This window comes from Bos mutus, chromosome 22 (assembly GCF_027580195.1).
Source record: "Bos mutus isolate GX-2022 chromosome 22, NWIPB_WYAK_1.1, whole genome shotgun sequence".
Taxonomy (NCBI): domain Eukaryota; kingdom Metazoa; phylum Chordata; class Mammalia; order Artiodactyla; family Bovidae; genus Bos; species Bos mutus.
The window spans coordinates 61,571,846-61,591,188 of NC_091638.1; the positions used below are offsets into that span (position 1 = coordinate 61,571,846).

A 19,343-nucleotide genomic window follows, 5' to 3' on the forward strand; every position below is an offset into this window, starting at 1 on the left:
CTGGCTCTGCCTTACCGCTGGGGCCCTGGGCCCTGCCAGCGGTCTGGGTTCTGAGGGAGGGCCCAGGAAGCCCCTGGCACAGGTGTCCTGGGTGCAAAGGATGGTCCGGGCCACCCTGGGGCCAGGGGACATGAGTCACCCCTCCTCTGGGTGTGGCTGGCAAGGATGCAGAGGAGGCTGATGGGGACCCCTGCCCTCTGCCCACAGGCTTGGTCCCCACCCCGTCCACTGTGTGTGTGCGGAAGGTCTGCCACTGGTCCGACTGGTATGACGGAGGCCATCCAGAGCCAGGCATGAGCGGGGGAGATTTTGAAACATTCGAGAACCTGAGGCAGAGGGGCTACCAGGTCTGCCTGGCCCCCGTGGACATTGAGTGCCAGGCGCAGCTACTCCCAGGCATACCCCTGGAGAAGCTGGGCCAGAAGGTGGAGTGCAGCCGGGACAAGGGCTTGACTTGCTTCAACAGTGAGCAGAGCCCCCCACTCTGTCTCAACTACAAGCTGAGGGTCCTCTGCTGCGACTATGTGCCCTGTGGCACCAGCCAGCCTCCATCCTCCCAGACCACGCCCACCACAGGAACCACCCACCCAACCATGGCAGTGACCACCTCGCAGTCCCCATCCACCAAGCTGACCACAAACACGACCCCAGAGGGCAGCAGCTCTGTGTTCCCGGCCACCACCACCTGTGAACCTCACTGTCACTGGACAGAGTGGTTCGACATGGACTACCCCAAGTACGAGGAGGGCGGTGGGGACTTCGAGACCTATGAGAAGATCAGGGGCGCGGGTGGGGCTGTGTGCAAGCAGCCCCAGGAGATAGAGTGTGAGGCTGAGAACTACCCTGGCCTGACACCGGAGCAGGTGGGCCAGCAGGTGCACTGTGATGTCCGCTTCGGCCTGGTCTGCAGGAACGACGAGCAACTGGGCCTGTTCAAGATGTGCTACAACTACAGGATGCGTGTGCTGTGCTGTGAGTACAACCACTGCACGCTGCCCACGGCCACCACGTCCCCCACGGCCACGGCCACCGCCTCAACAGCCACTGCTGGCACTGCTACCACTGCTGCAGTGCCCACGACCACCACTGCTACAGTGCCCACGGCCACCACCTCCACAGCCACTATTACAGTGCCCGCAGCCACCACTTCCACAGCCACTGCCACAGTGCCCACAGCCACCACAGCCACAGTGCCCACAGCCACCACAGCTACAGTGCCCACAGCCACCACAGCTACAGTGCCCACAGCCACCACAGCCACAGTGCCCACAGCCACCACAGCCACAGTGCCCACAGCCACCACCACTGTTACAGTGCCCACGGCCACCACAGTGACAGTGCCCACGGCCACCAGCACCACCGCCACCATCTCTACAGCTGCCACCTCCAATGCCACAGCTCCCACTGCCGCGGTTGTCACTGCTACAGTGCCCACTGCCGCCATCTCCACTGGCACAGTCCCCACTGCCTCTGCTGCCTCCAGCACCACCTCCACTGCTGTGCCAACACCCACACAGACCAGAACACAGACGGGGAGCACAGTGGTTACCGGGTCCCCTGCCAGCAGTGCCACACCAGTGCCTGCCCTTTCCACGCGACTCACGACCCGAGTGACGGCCTCGAGTCCAGGCCAGACAGGCACACACCCCACATCTCCGCCAGGATCCACAGGGTCCACCTCCCCGGGGACAGCCACGTCGGTCCTCCCAACTCAGAAAACCTCCCAGGGGCCCACCTCGGTGTCGGCAACGACTCAAACCTCCACAGCTTGGCCGCCAACAGAAACAGCACTGAGTACAACACGCACCCCATCCACCCAGCACCCCGAGACCAGCACCCCAGCCCCCACTACGGCCACCACTGGGGCCACCACCAGCCAGGGCACGACCAGCTGTCAACCCAAGTGCAAGTGGACAGAGTGGTTTGATGTGGACTACCCCAAGTATGAGGAGGGCGGCGGGGACTTAGAGACCTATGAGAAGATCAGGGGTGCGGGTGGGGCCGTGTGCAAGCAGCCCCAGGAGATAGAGTGTGAGGCTGAGAACTACCCTGGCCTGACACCGGAGCAGGTGGGCCAGCAGGTGCACTGTGATGTCCGCTTCGGCCTGGTCTGCAGGAACGACGAGCAACTGGGCCTGTTCAAGATGTGCTACAACTACAGGATGCGTGTGCTGTGCTGTGAGTACAACCACTGCACGCTGCCCACGGCCACCACGTCCCCCACGGCCACGGCCACCGCCTCAACAGCCACTGCTGGCACTGCTACCACTGCTGCAGTGCCCACGACCACCACAGCTACAGTGCCCACGGCCACCACCTCCACAGCCACTATTACAGTGCCCGCAGCCACCACTTCCACAGCCACTGCCACAGTGCCCACAGCCACCACAGCCACAGTGCCCACAGCCACCACAGCTACAGTGCCCACAGCCACCACAGCTACAGTGCCCACAGCCACCACAGCTACAGTGCCCACAGCCACCACAGCCACAGTGCCCACAGCCACCACAGCCACAGTGCCCACGGCCACCACAGTGACAGTGCCCACGGCCACCAGCACCACCGCCACCATCTCTACAGCTGCCACCTCCAATGCCACAGCTCCCACTGCCGCGGTTGTCACTGCTACAGTGCCCACTGCCGCCATCTCCACTGGCACAGTCCCCACTGCCTCTGCTGCCTCCAGCACCACCTCCACTGCTGTGCCAACACCCACACAGACCAGAACACAGACGGGGAGCACAGTGGTTACCGGGTCCCCCTGCCAGCAGTGCCACACCAGTGCCTGCCCTTTCCACGCGACTCACGACCCGAGTGGCGGCCTCGAGTCCAGGCCAGACAGGCACACACCCCACATCTCCGCCAGGATCCACAGGGTCCACCTCCCGGGGACAGCCACGCCGGTCCTCCCAACTCAGAAAACCTCCCAGGGGCCCACCTCGGTGTCGGCAACGACTCAAACCTCCACAGCTTGGCGCCAACAGAAACAGCACTGAGTACAACACGCACCCCATCCACCCAGCACCCGAGACCAGCACCCCAGCCCCCTACGGCCACCACTGGGGCCACCACCAGCCAGGGCACGACCAGCTGTCAACCCAAGTGCAAGTGGACAGAGTGGTTTGATGTGGACTACCCCAAGTATGAGGAGGCGGGCGGGGGACTTAGAGACCTATGAGAAGATCAGGGGTGCGGGTGGGGCCGTGTGCAAGCAGCCCCAGGAGATAGAGTGTGAGGCTGAGAACTACCCTGGCCTGACACCGGAGCAGGTGGGCCAGCAGGTGCACTGTGATGTCCGCTTCGGCCTGGTCTGCAGGAACGACGAGCAACTGGGCCTGTTCAAGATGTGCTACAACTACAGGATGCGTGTGCTGTGCTGTGAGTACAACCACTGCACGCTGCCCACGGCCACCACATCCCCCACGGCCACAGCCACCACCTCCACAGCCACTGCTGCCACAGCTACAGTGCCCACGGCCACCCCAGCCACCACCACAACAGCTACAGTGCCCACAGCAACCACGGCTACAGTGCCCACGGCCACCACCTCCACAGCCACTGCTGCCACGGCTACAGTGCCCACGGCCACCACGGCCACCACCACAACAGCTACAGTGCCCACAGCAACCACGGCTACAGTGCCCACGGCCACCACCTCCACAGCCACTGCTGCCACGGCTACAGTGCCCACGGCCACCACCTCCACAGCCACTACTACAGTGCCCATAGCCACCACCACCACTGCTACAGTGCCCACAGTGACCACTGCCACAGTGCCCACTGAGAATGCCACCACTGTGACAGTGTCCATTGCCACCCCCTCCACAGCCCCTGGCACCACTACCACCGCCCCCACTGCTACAGTGCCCACGGCCACCACTGCTACAGTGCCCACAGCTACTACTGCCACAGTGCCCACGGAAACCACCACCACAGCCACAGTGCCCACAGCCACCACGGCCACCACCACCACAGCTACAGTGCCCAGGGCCACCACCTCCACAGCCACTGCTACCACTGCTACAGTGCCCACGGCCACCACTGCTACAGTGACCACAGCTACTACTGCCACAGTGCCCACTGCCACTGCCATGAGTGCTACAGTGCCCAGTGCCACCACTGCCGCAGTGCCCACAACCACCGCCTCCATAGCCACTGCCACCACTGTCACTGCCCCCACATCTACAGTGCCCACAGCAACCACTGCGACAGTGCCTACTGTGACTGCCACCACTGAGACAGTGTCCACGGCCACCGCCTCCACAGCCACTGCTGCCACTGCTACCACTACTGGCACTGCCACCACAGCTACAGTGCCCACGGCTACTACAGCCACAGTGCCCATGGCCACCACCTCCACAGCCACTGCCACAGTGCCCACTGCCACCACAGCTACAGTGCCCACGGCCACCACAGCTACAGTGCCCACAGCCACCACTGCCACAGTGCCCACGGAAACCACCACCACAGCCACAGTGCCCACAGCCACCACGGCCACCACCACCACAGCTACAGTGCCCAGGGCCACCACTTCCACAGCCACTGCTACCACTGCTACCACAGCTACAGTGCCCACGGCCACCACCTCCACAGCCACTGCTACCACTGCTACCACAGCTACAGTGCCCAAGGCCACCACTGCTACGGTGCCCATGGCTGCCACCACCACAGCCATAGTGCCCAGAGCCACTACGGCCACTGCCACCACAACTACAGTGCCCACGGCCACCACCTCCACAGCCACTGCTGTTACTGCTACAACTGCCACAGTGCCCACGGCCACCACCACCACCGCCACCATCTCTACAGCTGCCACCTCCAATGCCACAGCTCCCACTGCCGCAGTTGTCACTGCTACAGTGCCCACTGCCGCCATCTCCACTGGCACAGTCCCCACTGCCTCCGCTGCCTCCAGCACCACCTCCACTGCTGTGCCAACACCCACACAGACCAGAACACAGACGGGGAGCACAGTGGTTACCGGGTCCCCTGCCAGCAGTGCCACACCAGTGCCTGCCCTTTCCACGCGACTCACGACCCAAGTGACGGCCTCAAGTCCAGGCCACACAGGCACACACCCCACATCTCCGCCAGGATCCACAGGGTCCACCTCCCCGGGGACAGCCACGTCGGTCCTCCCAACTCGGAAAACCTCCCAGGGGCCCACCTCGGTGTTGGAAACGACTCAAACGTCCACAGCTCGGCCGCCGACAGAAACAGCAGTGAGCACAACACGCACCCCATCCACCCAGCACCCCGAGACCAGCACCCCAGCCCCCGCTACGGCCACCACTGGGGCCACCACCAGCCAGGGCATGACCAGCTGTCAACCCAAGTGCAAGTGGACAGAGTGGTTTGATGTGGACTACCCCAAGTACGAGGAGGGTGGAGGAGACTTCGAGACCTATGAGAAGATCAGGGGTGCGGGTGGGGCTGTGTGCAAGCAGCCCCAGGAGATAGAGTGTGAGGCTGAGAACTACCCTGGCCTGACACCAGAGCAGGTGGGCCAGCGAGTGCACTGCGATGTCCACTTCGGCCTGGTCTGCAGGAACGACGAGCAACTGGGCCTGTTCAAGATGTGCTACAACTACAGGATGCGTGTGCTGTGCTGTGAGTACAACCACTGCACGCTGCCCACGGCCACTGCCACCACAGCTACAGTGCCCACGGCCACCATGGCCACCACCACAACAGCTACAGCGCCCACAGCAACCATGGTTACAGTGCCCACGGCCACCACCTCCACTGCCACAATGCCCACAGCCACCATGGCTACAGTGCCCACGGCCACCACTTCCACAAGCACTGCTACAGTGCCCACCACCTCCACAGCCACTACTACAGTGCCCGTAGCCACCACTACCACTGCTACAGTGCCCACAGTGACCACTGCCACACTGCCCACTGAGAATGCCACCACTGTGACAGTGTCCATTGCCACCCCCTCCACAGCCCCTGGCACCACTACCACCGCCCCCATTGCTACAGTGCCCACGGCAACCACCACCACTGCCGCAGTGCCCACAGCTACTACTGCCACAGTGCCCACCGCCACTGCCACGAGTGCTACAGTGCCCAGTGCCACCACTGCCACAGTGCCCACAACCACCGCCTCCATAGCCACTGCCACCACTGTCACTGCCCCCACATCTACAGTGCTCACAGCAACCACCTCCACAGCCACTGCTGTTACTGCTACAACTGCCACTGTGCCCACGGCCACCACTGCCACAGTACCCACGGCCACCACAGCTACAGTGTCCATGGCCACCACCACCACCACTGCTTCAGTGCCCACAGCCACCACTGCCACAGTACCCACAGCCACCACAGCTACAGTGCCCACGGCCACCACCACCACCACAGCCACAGTACGCACGCCCACCACTGCCACAGTGACCATGGCCACTGCCACCACAGCTACAGTGCCCATGGCCACCATCTCTACAGCCACTGCCACAGTGCCCATGGCCACCACCGCCATTGCCACCATCTCTACAGCTGCCACCTCCAATGCCACAGCTCCCACTGCCACGGTTGTCACTGCTACAGTGCCCACTGCCGCCATCTCCACTGGCACAGTCCCCACTGCCTCCGCTGCCTCCAGCACCACCTCCACTGCTGTGCCAACACCCACACAGACCAGAACACAGACGGGGAGCACAGTGGTTACCGGGTCCCCTGCCAGCAGTGCCACACCAGTGCCTGCCCTTTCCACGCGACTCACGACCCAAGTGACGGCCTCAAGTCCAGGCCACACAGGCACACACCCCACATCTCCGCCAGGATCCACAGGGTCCACCTCCCCGGGGACAGCCACGTCGGTCCTCCCAACTCGGAAAACCTCCCAGGGGCCCACCTCGGTGTTGGAAACGACTCAAACGTCCACAGCTCGGCCGCCGACAGAAACAGCAGTGAGCACAACACGCACCCCATCCACCCAGCACCCCGAGACCAGCACCCCAGCCCCCGCTACGGCCACCACTGGGGCCACCACCAGCCAGGGCATGACCAGCTGTCAACCCAAGTGCAAGTGGACAGAGTGGTTTGATGTGGACTACCCCAAGTACGAGGAGGGTGGTGGAGACTTTGAGACCTATGAGAAGATCAGGGGTGCAGGTGGGGCTGTGTGCAAGCAGCCTCAAGAGATAGAGTGTGAGGCTGAGAACTACCCTGGACTGACACCGGAGCAGGTGGGCCAGCGAGTGCACTGCGACATCCGCTTGGGCCTGGTCTGCAGGAACGACGAGCAACTGGGCCTGTTCAAGATGTGCTACAACTACAGGATGCGTGTGCTGTGCTGTGAGTACAACCACTGCACGCTGCCCACGGCCACCACGTCCCCCACAGCCATGGCCACCGCCTCCACAGCCACTGCTGGCACAGCTACAGTGCCCACGGCCACCACAGCCACCACCACCACAGCTACAGTGCCCACGGCCACCACTGCCACAGTGCCCACAGCCACCCCAGCCACCACCACCTCAGCTATAGTGCCCACAGCAACCACTGCCACCATAGCTACAGTGCCCACGGCTACCACAACTACAGTGCCCACGGCTACCACAACTACAGTGCCCACGGCCACCACAGCTACAGTGCCCACAGCCACCACTGCCACAGTGCCCACGGCCACCACAGTCACCACCACCACAGCTACAGTGCCCACAGCCACCACAACTACAGTGCCCACAGCCACCACTGCTACAGTGCCCACGGCCACCACTGCCACAGTGCCCACGGCCACCACTGCCACAGTGCCCACGGCCACCTCCTCCACAGCCACTACTACAGTTCCCATGGCCACCACTTCCACAGCCACTGCTGGCACTGCTACCACTGCTGAAGTGCCCATGGCCACCACCACCACAGCTATAGTGCCCACGGCCACCACTGCCACAGTGCCCACAGCCACCACTGCCACAGTGCCCACAGCCACCACCACCATAGCTACAGTGCCCACAGCCACCACAGCCACCACCAGCACAGCTACAGTGCCCACAGCCACCACTGCTACAGTGCCCATGGCCACCACAGCATCAGTGCCCATGGCCACCACAGCAACAGTGCCCTCGGCCACCACCTCTACTGCCACCATCTCTACAGCTGCCACCTCCAATGCCACAGCCCCCACTGCCGTGGTTGTCACTGCTACAGTGCCCACTGCCACCATCTCCACTGGCACAGTCCCCACTGCCTCTGCTGCCTCCAGCACCACCTCCACTGCTGTGCCAACACCCACACAGACCAGAACACAGATGGGGAGCACAGTGGTTACCGGGTCCCCTGCCAGCAGTGCCACACCAGTGCCTGCCCTTTCCACGCGACTCATGACCCTAGTGACAGCCTCGAGTCCAGGCCACACAGGCACACACCCCACATCTCCGCCAGGATCCACAGGGCCCACCTCCCCGGGGACAGCCACGTCGGTCCTCCGAACTCAGAAAACCTCCCAAGGGCCCACCTCGGTGTTGGCAACAACTCAAACCTCCACAGCTCGGCCACCGACAGAAACAGCAGTGAGCACAACACGCACCCCATCCACACAGCACCCCGAGATCAGCACCCCAGCCCCTACTACGGCCACCACTGGGGCCACCACCAGCCAGGGCACGACCAGCTGTCAACCCAAGTGCAAGTGGACAGAGTGGTTTGACGTGGACTACCCCAAGTATGAGGAGGGTGGTGGAGACTTCGAGACCTATGAGAAGATCAGGGGTGCAGGTGGGGCTGTGTGCAAGCAGCCTCAAGAGATAGAGTGTGAGGCTGAGAACTACCCTGGCCTAACACCGGAGCAGGTGGGCCAGCGAGTGCACTGTGACATCCGCTTGGGCCTGGTCTGCAGGAACGACGAGCAACTGGGCCTGTTCAAGATGTGCTACAACTACAGGATGCGTGTGCTGTGCTGTGAGTACAACCACTGCACGCTGCCCACGGCCACCACATCCCCCACGGCCACGGCCACCGCCTCCACAGCCACTGCTGGCACAGCTACAGTGCCCACGGCCACCCCAGCCACCACCACCTCAGCTACAGTGCCCACAGCAACCACTGCCACCATAGCTACAGTGCCCACGGCCACTACAACTACAGTGCCCACAGCCACCACAGCTACAGTGCCCACAGCCACCACTGCTACAGTGCCCACAGCCACCACTGCTACAGTGCCCACAGCCACCACCACCACAGCTACAGTGCCCACGGCCACCACTGCCACAGTGCCCACGGCCACCACAGCCACCACCACCACAGCTACAGTGCCCACAGCAACCATGGCTACAGTGCCCACGGCCACTGCCACCACAGCTACAGTGCCCACGGCCACCACAGCCACCACCACCACAGCTACAGTGCCCACAGCCACCACGGCTACAGTGCCCACGGCCACCTCCTCCACAGCCACTGCTGCCACTGCTACCACTGCTGAAGTGCCCATGGCCACCACCACCACAGCTATAGTGCCCACGGCCACCACTGCCACAGTGTCCACAGCCACCACCAGCACAGCTACAGTGCCCACAGCCACCACTGCTACAGTGCCCACGGCCACCACAGCGTCAGTGCCCATGGCCACCACAGCAACAGTGCCCTCGGCCACCACCTCTACTGCCACCATCTCTATAGCTGCCACCTCCAATGCCACAGCTCCCACTGCTGCGGTTGTCACTGCTACAGTGCCCACTGCCGCCATCTCCACTGGCACAGTCCCCACTGCCTCTGCTGCCTCCAGCACCACCTCCACTGCTGTGCCAACACCCACACAGACCAGAACACAGACGGGGAGCACAGTGGTTACCGGGTCCCCTGCCAGCAGTGCCACACCAGTGCCTGCCCTTTCCACACGACTCACGACCCAAGTGACAGCCTCCAGTCCAGGCCACACAGGCACACACCCCACATCTCCGCCAGGATCCACAGGGTCCACCTCCCCGGGGACAGCCACGTCGGTCCTCCTGACTCAGAAAACCTCCCAGGGGCCCACCTCGGTGTTGGCAACAACTCAAACCTCCACAGCTCGGCCACCAACAGAAATAGCACTGAGCACAACATACACCCGATCCACCCAGCACCCCGAGACCAGCACCCCAGCCCCTGCTACGGCCACCACTGGGGCCACCACCAGCCAGGGCGTGACCAGCTGTCAACCCAAGTGCAAGTGGACAGAGTGGTTTGATGTGGACTTCCCCACCTCAGGGGTTATGGGTGGAGACATAGAGACCTACGACAATATCCGAGCTGCAGGTGGCAAAATGTGCCAGGACCCAGAGAAGATTGAATGCCGGGCAGAGAACTACCCTGAAGTCAGCATCGACCAGATTGGGCAGGTGCTCAACTGCAGCCTGGAGACAGGGTTGGTGTGCAGGAACGAGGACCAGAGAGGGCCTTTCACCATGTGCTTCAACTACAACATCCGTGTTTACTGCTGTGATGATGTCCGACACTGCCCCACCACAGCCACCCCAGGCCTCCGGTCCACTTCCCTGCCCCCTGGCAGCTCCACAGCAACAGGGCCATGGCCCCCAACCTCCACCACGACCTGGCCCCCATTCTCTTCCTCCAAGGTCCTGCCCATGACCCTGAAGCCAACTTTGACTGGTGCCCCCTCCACAGTCACTGTGGTGACTTCCCACATTCTTGAGTCCACCTCTGTGACCAACCTGCCCCCCAGCCCAGTGATGCCCACTACCAGGGCCACCACCCACACCCAATTCCTGCCACCCACAACCTCCAAGGGCATGACACAAATCACAGAGCTCCCCACCAGGCCCTCTGAGACCACGACCAGACCCCCAGTCACCACACTCAGCACAGGCCAGGCTACCTCCCGCACAGGGGTGGGCACCAGAACCTCCCTATCCCCTCCGGGGCCTGAGCCCAGCACCTCCTCACTGGGCACTACCCTGGGCCCCACCACCACCACCACCTCTATGGCCACTTTGTCCTCCCCAAAGACCCACACCTCTGGGACCACCTTGGTCCCCACGTCCCCAGGGACTGAGTCCACCACCTGTGAACGTCGGTGTGCCTGGACAGACTGGATGGACAAGAGCTACCCAATGCCAGGGGCTTATGGGGGGGACTATGAGACCTATGCTAACATCCAGGCAGCCGGTGGGGCTATCTGTGAGCAGCCTCTGAAGCTGGAGTGTCGGGCTGAGGAGCTGCCGGACATCCCCCTGCCGGACCTGGGCCAGGTAGTACTGTGCCAGCTAGAGGTGGGCCTGGTGTGCCGGAACCAGGACCAGAGTGGCCAGATGTGCTTGAACTACCAGATCCGCTTGCTCTGCTGTGACAAGAGCTACTGCCCCAGCACGGCCATCACCACCTCCACCCCCACCAGTGAGACAGGACTGTCCTCCACAGTGACCACAGGGAGGGTCTCCATCCCCACGAGTGTGACAGGACCTTCCTCCACGGTGACCACTGAGAGGGTTTCCACCCCGATGAGTTTGCCAGGACCCTCCTCCATGGTGACCTCAGGGGTGGTCTCCACAACCACCAGTGTGACGGGACCCTCCTCCAAGGCGACCACGAAGAGGGTCTCCACCCGCACCAGTGTGACTGGGCCCTCCTCCATGGTGACCACCAAGAGGACCTCCACCCCCACGAGTGTGACAGGACCCTCCTCCCAGCAAGGCCTCCGGAGGAGGTCTCACCCCCCTGACAGGACCCCCCTCCACAGTGGATCAGGACCCTCCACCCCACCGACAGGACCCTCCTCCACAGTGACCAAAGTCCTCTCCCACCCCCAAGTGTGACAGGACCCCCTCCACAGTGACTGTGGTGACTCCCATGGAGAAGGTCCACCTCTGTGACCAGGACCCTCCTCCACAGTGATCACACTGAGGGGTCTCCACCCCACCAATTGTGACAGGACCTTCCTCCACAGTGACACAGAGGGTCTCCCCCCCACCCTCTGTGACTGGACCCTCTTCCCAGCGACCACTGAGACCCAGGCCACCCCCACCAGGTGTGACAGGACCTTCCTCCACAGGACCACTGAGAGGGTCACCTCCCCACAAGTGTGACTGGACCCTCTTCCCCAGCGACCACTGAGAGGACCTCCACCCCCACCAGTGTGACAGGACCTTCCTCCACAGGGACCACAGAGGTCTCCACCCCCACAAGTGTGACTGGGACCCTCCTCCACAGCGACCACTGGAGGAGGACCTCCACCCCCACCAGTGTGACAGGACCCTCCTCCCACGGTGACCACCTGAGAGGGTGTCCACCCACCTGGAGTGTGCCAGGACCCTCCTCCACAGTGATCACTGAGAGGGTCTCCCACCCCCACCTGTGTGCGGACCACCTCCTCCATAGTGACCAGATGAGGTCTACACCCCAACAAGCGTGACAGGATCCTCCTCCACAGTGACCTCAGCAGCAGTCTCCACCCCCACCAGTGAGACAGGACCCTCCTCCATGGTGACCACTGGAGGATCTCCACCCCCACCAGTGTGACAGGACCTTCCTCCACAGAGACCACTGAGAGGGTCTCCACCCCCACGAGTGTGACTGGACCCTCTTCCACAGCGACCACTGAGAGGACCTCCACCCCCACCAGTGTGACAGGACCCTCCTCCATGGTGACCACTGAGAGGATCTCCACCCCCACCAGTGTGACAGGACCTTCCTCCACAGTGACCACAGAGGGGGTCTCCACCCCCACGAGTGTGACTGGACCCTCTTCCACAGCGACCACTGAGAGGACCTCCACCCCCACCAGTGTGACAGGTCCGTCCTCCACAGCAACCACGGAGAGGGTCTCTACCCCCACGAGTGTGACAGGACCCTCCTCCACAGTGACCACGGAGAGGACATCCACCCCCACCAGTGTGACAGGACCTTCCTCCACAGCGACCACCGAGAGGACCTCCACCCCCACCAGTGTGCCAGGATCCTCCTCTACCGCGACCACGGAGAGAACCTCCACCCACACCAGTGTCACAGGACCATCTTCCATGGTGACCATGGAGAGGACCTCCACCCCCACGAGTGTGACAGGACCTTCCTCCACAGTGACCACAGAGGGGGTCTCCACCCCCACCAGTGTGACTGGACCCTCTTCCACAGCGATCACTGAGAGGACCTCCACCCCCACCAGTGTGACAGGACCTTCCTCCACAGCGACCACTGAGAGGGTCTCCACCCCCACAAGTGTGATGGGACTCTCCTCCATGGTGACCACCGAGAGGGTCTCCACCCCCACGAGTGTGCCAGGACCCTCCTCCACCGTGACCACTGAGAGGGTGTCCACCCCAACGAGTGTGCCAGGACCCTCCTCCACAGTGACCACTGAGAGGGTCTCCACCCCCACCAGTGTGACGGGTCCCTCCTCCATAGCGACCACCGAGAGGGTCTACACCCCAACAAGCATGCCAGGACCCTCCTCCACGGTGACCTCAGCAGCAGTCTCCACCTCCACCAGTGTGACAGGACCCTCCTCCATGGTGACCACTGAGAGGACCTCCACCCGCACCAGTGTGACAGGTCCCTCCTCCACAGCAACCACGGAGAGGGTCTCTACCCCCACGAGTGTGACAGGACCCTCCTCCATGGTGACCACTGAGAGGACCTCCACCCCCACGAGTGTCCCAGGACCCTCCTCCACAGCGACCACCGAGAGGACCTCCACCCCCACCAGTGTGACTGGACCCTCCTCCACGGCGACCACTGAGAGGGTCTCCACCCCCACCAGTGTGCCAGGATCCTCCTCTACCGCGACCACGGAGAGAACCTCCACCCACACCAGTGTCACAGGACCCTCTTCCACGGTGACCATGGAGAGGACCTCCACCTCCACCAGTGTCACAGGACCCTCTTCCACGGTGACCACGGAGAAGGTCTCCACCCCCACCAGTGTGACAGGACCTTCCTCCACAGTGACCACAGAGGGTGTCTCCACCCCCACGAGTGTGACTGGACCCTCTTCCACAGCGACCACTGAGAGGACCTCCACCCCCACGAGTGTGACAGGACCTTCCTCCACAGTGACCACAGAGGGGGTCTCCACCCCCACGAGTGTGACTGGACCCTCTTCCACAGCGACCACTGAGAGGACCTCCATCCCCACCAGTGTGACAGGACCTTCCTCCCTAGTGACCGCAGAGGGTGTCTCCACCCCCACGAGTGTGACTGGATCCTCTTCCACAGCGACCACTGAGAGGACCTCCACCCCCATGAGTGTGACAGGACCTTCCTCCACAGTGACCACAGAGGGTGTCTCCACCCCCACGAGTGTGACAGGACCCTCCTCCACAGCGACCACTGAGAGGGTCTCCACTCCCACCAGTGTGCCAGGATCCTCCTCTACCGCAACCACGGAGAGAACCTCCACCCACACCAGTGTCACAGGACCCTCTTCCACGGTGACCATGGAGAGGACCTCCACCCCCACCAGTGTGACAGGTCCCTCCTCCACAGCGACCATGGAGAAGGTCTCCACCCCCACCAGTGTGACAGGACCTTCCTCCACAGCGACCACTGAGAGGGTCTCCACCCCCACAAGTGTGATGGGACCCTCCTCCACGGTGACCACCGAGAGGGTCTCCACCCCCACAAGTGTGCCAGGACCCTCCTCCACGGTGACCACCGAGAGGGTGTCCACCCCCACGAGTGTGCCAGGACCCTCCTCCACAGTGATCACTGAGAGGGTCTCCACCCCCACCAGTGTGACGGGTCCCTCCTCCATAGTGACCACCGAGAGGGTCTACACCCCAACAAGCGTGCCAGGATCCTCCTCCACAGTGACCTCAGCAGCAGTCTCCACCTCCACCAGTGTGACAGGACCCTCCTCCATGGTGACCACTGAGAGGATCTCCACCCCCACCAGTGTGACAGGACCTTCCTCCACAGAGACCACTGAGAGGGTCTCCACCCCCACGAGTGTGACTGGACCCTCTTCCACAGCGACCACTGAGAGGACCTCCACCCCCACCAGTGTGACAGGACCCTCCTCCATGGTGACCACTGAGAGGATCTCCACCCCCACCAGTGTGACAGGACCTTCCTCCACAGTGACCACAGAGGGGGTCTCCACCCCCACGAGTGTGACTGGACCCTCTTCCACAGCGACCACTGAGAGGACCTCCACCCCCACCAGTGTGACAGGTCCGTCCTCCACAGCAACCACGGAGAGGGTCTCTACCCCCACGAGTGTGACAGGACCCTCCTCCACAGTGACCACGGAGAGGACATCCACCCCCACCAGTGTGACAGGACCTTCCTCCACAGCGACCACCGAGAGGACCTCCACCCCCACCAGTGTGCCAGGATCCTCCTCTACCGCGACCACGGAGAGAACCTCCACCCACACCAGTGTCACAGGACCATCTTCCATGGTGACCATGGAGGGACCTCCACCCCACCCACCCCAGTGTGACAGGACCTTCCTCCACAGTGACCACAGAGGGGTCTCCACCCCACCAGTGTGACTGGACCCTCCTCCACAGCGATCACTGAGAGGACCTCCACCCCCACCAGTGTGACAGGACCTTCCTCCACAGCGACCACTGAGAGGGTCTCCACCCCACAAGTGTGATGGGACTCTCCTCCATGGTGACCACCGAGAGGTCTCCACCCCCCATGAGTGTGCCAGGACCCTCCTCCACACGTGACCACTGAGAGGGTGTCCACCCCAACGAGTGTGCCAGGACCCTCCTCCACAGTGACCACTGAGAGGGTCTCCACCCCCACCAGTGTGACAGGTCCCTCCTCCATAGCGACCACCGAGGGTCTACACCCCAACAAGCATGCCAGGACCCTCCTCCACGGTGACCTCAGCAGCAGTCTCCACCTCCACCAGTGTGACAGGACCCTCCTCCATGGTGACCACTGAGAGGACCTCCACCCCCACCAGTGTGACAGGACCCTCCTCCACAGCAACCACGGAGAGGGTCTCTACCCCCACGAGTGTGACAGGACCCTCCTCCATGGTGACCACTGAGAGGACCTCCACCCCCACGAGTGTCCCAGGACCCTCCTCCACAGCGACCACCGAGAGGACCTCCACCCCCACCAGTGTGACTGGACCCTCCTCCACGGCGACCACTGAGAGGGTCTCCACCCCCACCAGTGTGCCAGGATCCTCCTCTACCGCGACCACGGAGAGAACCTCCACCCACACCAGTGTCACAGGACCCTCTTCCACGGTGACCATGGAGAGGACCTCCACCTCCACCAGTGTCACAGGACCCTCTTCCACGGTGACCACGGAGAAGGTCTCCACCCCCACCAGTGTGACAGGACCTTCCTCCACAGTGACCACAGAGGGTGTCTCCACCCCCACGAGTGTGACTGGATCCTCTTCCACAGCGACCACTGAGAGGACCTCCACCCCCACGAGTGTGACAGGACCTTCCTCCACAGTGACCACAGAGGGGGTCTCCACCCCCACGAGTGTGACAGGACCCTCCTCCACAGCGACCACTGAGAGGGTCTCCACCCCCACCAGTGTGCCAGGATCCTCCTCTACCGCGACCACGGAGAGAACCTCCACCCACACCAGTGTCACAGGACCCTCTTCCACGGTGACCATGGAGAGGACCTCCACCCCCACCAGTGTGACAGGTCCCTCCTCCACAGCGACCATGGAGAAGGTCTCCACCCCCACCAGTGTGACAGGACCTTCCTCCACAGTGACCACAGAGGGTGTCTCCACCCCCACGAGTGTGACTGGACCCTCTTCCACAGCGACCACTGAGAGGACCTCCACCCCCACGAGTGTGACAGGACCTTCCTCCACAGTGACCACAGAGGGGGTCTCCACCCCCACGAGTGTGACTGGACCCTCTTCCACAGCGACCACTGAGAGGACCTCCACCCCCACCAGTGTGACAGGACCTTCCTCCACAGTGACCACAGAGGGGGTCTCCACCCCCACGAGTGTGACTGGACCCTCCTCCACAGCGACCATGGAGAAGGTCTCCACCCCCACCAGTGTGACAGGACTCTCCTCCACAGTGACTACAGAGGGTGTCTCCACCCCCACGAGTGTGACAGAACCTTCCTCCACAGTGACCACAGAGGGGGTCTCCACCCCCACGAGTGTGACTGGACCCTCCTCCATGGCGACCACCGAGAGGACCTCCACCCCCACGAGTGTGACTGGACCCTCCTCCAGGGCGACCACCGAGAGGGTGTCCATCTCTAGTCCCTCTGCCTTCCCTGGGTCCCCACCCATGACCACCAAGCCAGACTTGTCCAGTTACTCACCCACAGGTCACCTGTTGACCTCTCCCGTATCGACTACTCCTGGGTCTCCACCCACTACTCCCTCCTGGTCCTCAGAGACCTCCGGCAGCCTGATGCCCTCCATTGTTCCCGCAACCTCGCCTGGCCCCACCACACCCTGCCTTTGCCACGCCTTTGGGAAGTTCTTCCTACCAGGCACGTGAAGTATCACCCCTCCTGCAGACTCGTCCCTGGCATTTGGTTGCCTTGGTTGTGTCCTCATGCCCTTGGCCCTGCCCTGACTGACCTGTTGTCTCTGACCTTGTAGGGGACATTGTCTACAACAAGACAGATGGGGCGGGCTGCCCCTTCTTAGCCATCTGCAACCAGCGCTGTGACCTTGACCGCTTCCAGGGCGATTGCACCACCTCCTCACCCCCAGGGACCTCAGCCTCTGTGCCCCCAACCACTCCAGTTAGCGACTGTGATCGCACAATCCCTCCTCGAAAGGTGTGCCTTCCGCCTCCACCATGACCTGCCAGGCCCTTCTGTGTGCATGGGGCCCGGGGCATCCATCAAGGTTGATGGCACACCCCCAGCCCTCAGTGGCCACTCCACGGGTTGCTCTGGCTGGAGGAAAGCAAGCAGGGTCCAAGCCCAGCCAGGAGGCAGCGGCCGCCCTGCCCCAGGCAGCGGGGGGGGTCCTGTGGCTGAGGTGGGGGCGGTGGGAAGGGGTCCTGCCATCCCACCCTGTGGGTGCTGTGCTGTCTCACAGGTGAACGAGTCCTGGTTCCTGGAGGACTGCACGGTGGCCCGCTGTGAAGGTGACAACCGTGTCACCCTGCTGGGGCCCCGGCCGATGAGCAGCATCACGTGCGTGAATGGGCATCTGCCCGTGAAGGTGCAGAACCAGAGCCATCGCTGTGACTACCACTACGAGTGCGAGTGTGAGCGCCGCCCTTGGTTCCGGGTCGGGGGAGGGCTGCTGGAGTTTGAGACGTGCACACGCCCCCCATGCCCTGGGCCTGGGGTCGCTGGGCCCATCCCCATCAGGCTTGACGGTCTGAAGGGAACCTGGGGGTTTCTGAGAGCAGGGAGAGTAGGGGTGAAGCTGAGGAGCTCTGAGGGGGTCGCATCCTGAGGGTCCTGAGCAGCTTTCATGGCAGAACGGCATGCGGGAGGAAGTGGGTGGTCTTACAGTCCTCGGGCTCCTGGGGCGGCCGAAACAAATGACCCCCAGCCAGGCATCTTAAAACAGCATGGTCCTGGAGGCCAGAAGACAGAGATCAAGGAGTCAGAGGGACCGAGCTATCCCCAAAGCTTTGAAAGTGGGGGGTCCTGCCTGGCCCTCCAGACTCGGGGCCCCGGGTGCACCTGGGCTGTGGCCCCGCCTCTACCCAGTCATCACGCAGCTTCTTCCCTGTCTCTTAGAAGGACCCTTGTCATTGGATTGAGGGCTACCCTGGTCATCCAGGATGACCTCCCCCCATGAATCTTCACTTACTCACAGCTGCAGAGAACCTCCTTCCCCCAAAGGAGGTCACATCCACAGGCTCTGGGTGGACACATGTGGGGGGCTCCCCCATCCAACTGGGTCCACTTGTGTCCCGAAGGAGGGACGGAGGCCCCCGGGGCTGAGCGACCCCCAAAGTAGTAGCTCCGGGTGGCACTGGGTAAGACCTGTCCATGCCTGCAGGTGTCTGCAGCGGCTGGGGGGACACCCACTACGAAACCTTTGATGGCACCTCCTACTCCTTCTGGGACAACTGCACCTATGTCCTCGTGCGCGAGATCCAGCCACGCCATGGCAACCTCCGCATCCTGCTGCACAACCGCTTCTGTGAGGCCACCGCCCACTGCCCCCGTGCCCTAAGCATCCACTACCAGTCCATGGACATCGTCCTCTCCACCACCAGCAGCGCCGCTGGGCAGGACGAAAGCCTGGTGAGCGCGGGCGGCAGAGCAGCGGTGGCCGGTCCCGGCCTGGTTTAGGGGCACCCTGGTGCACAGAGATCACGTTGTCCCCCTGCCAGAGAGCCTCAGGGGCCTTGGGGAAGACAGAGGGCACACCAGGACCTGGGGTCCCGAGTGTGGTGACTCCAGAGAGGGCAGGGAAGGAGCATGGGGGTGCCCGAGGCCAAGAGCCCCTGGGACCCAACACACTGACCGTG

The 19,343-nt window shown here is 63.0% G+C and overlaps 1 protein-coding gene across 1 annotated transcript in view; it reads left to right on the plus strand.

Annotated features, from left to right (window-relative positions):
- LOC102272371 (mucin-5B) overlaps window positions 1-19,343 on the plus strand; it is a 40,958-nt gene that overhangs the window by 15,999 nt on the left and 5,616 nt on the right. The window contains 8 exon segments of the mRNA XM_070358975.1: window positions 208-2,702; window positions 2,876-3,157; window positions 3,159-11,637; window positions 12,535-15,341; window positions 15,723-17,388; window positions 17,501-17,682; window positions 17,948-18,119; window positions 18,869-19,116. Of these exon segments, the coding sequence (XP_070215076.1) occupies window positions 208-2,702; window positions 2,876-3,157; window positions 3,159-11,637; window positions 12,535-15,341; window positions 15,723-17,388; window positions 17,501-17,682; window positions 17,948-18,119; window positions 18,869-19,116 (16,331 nt within the window).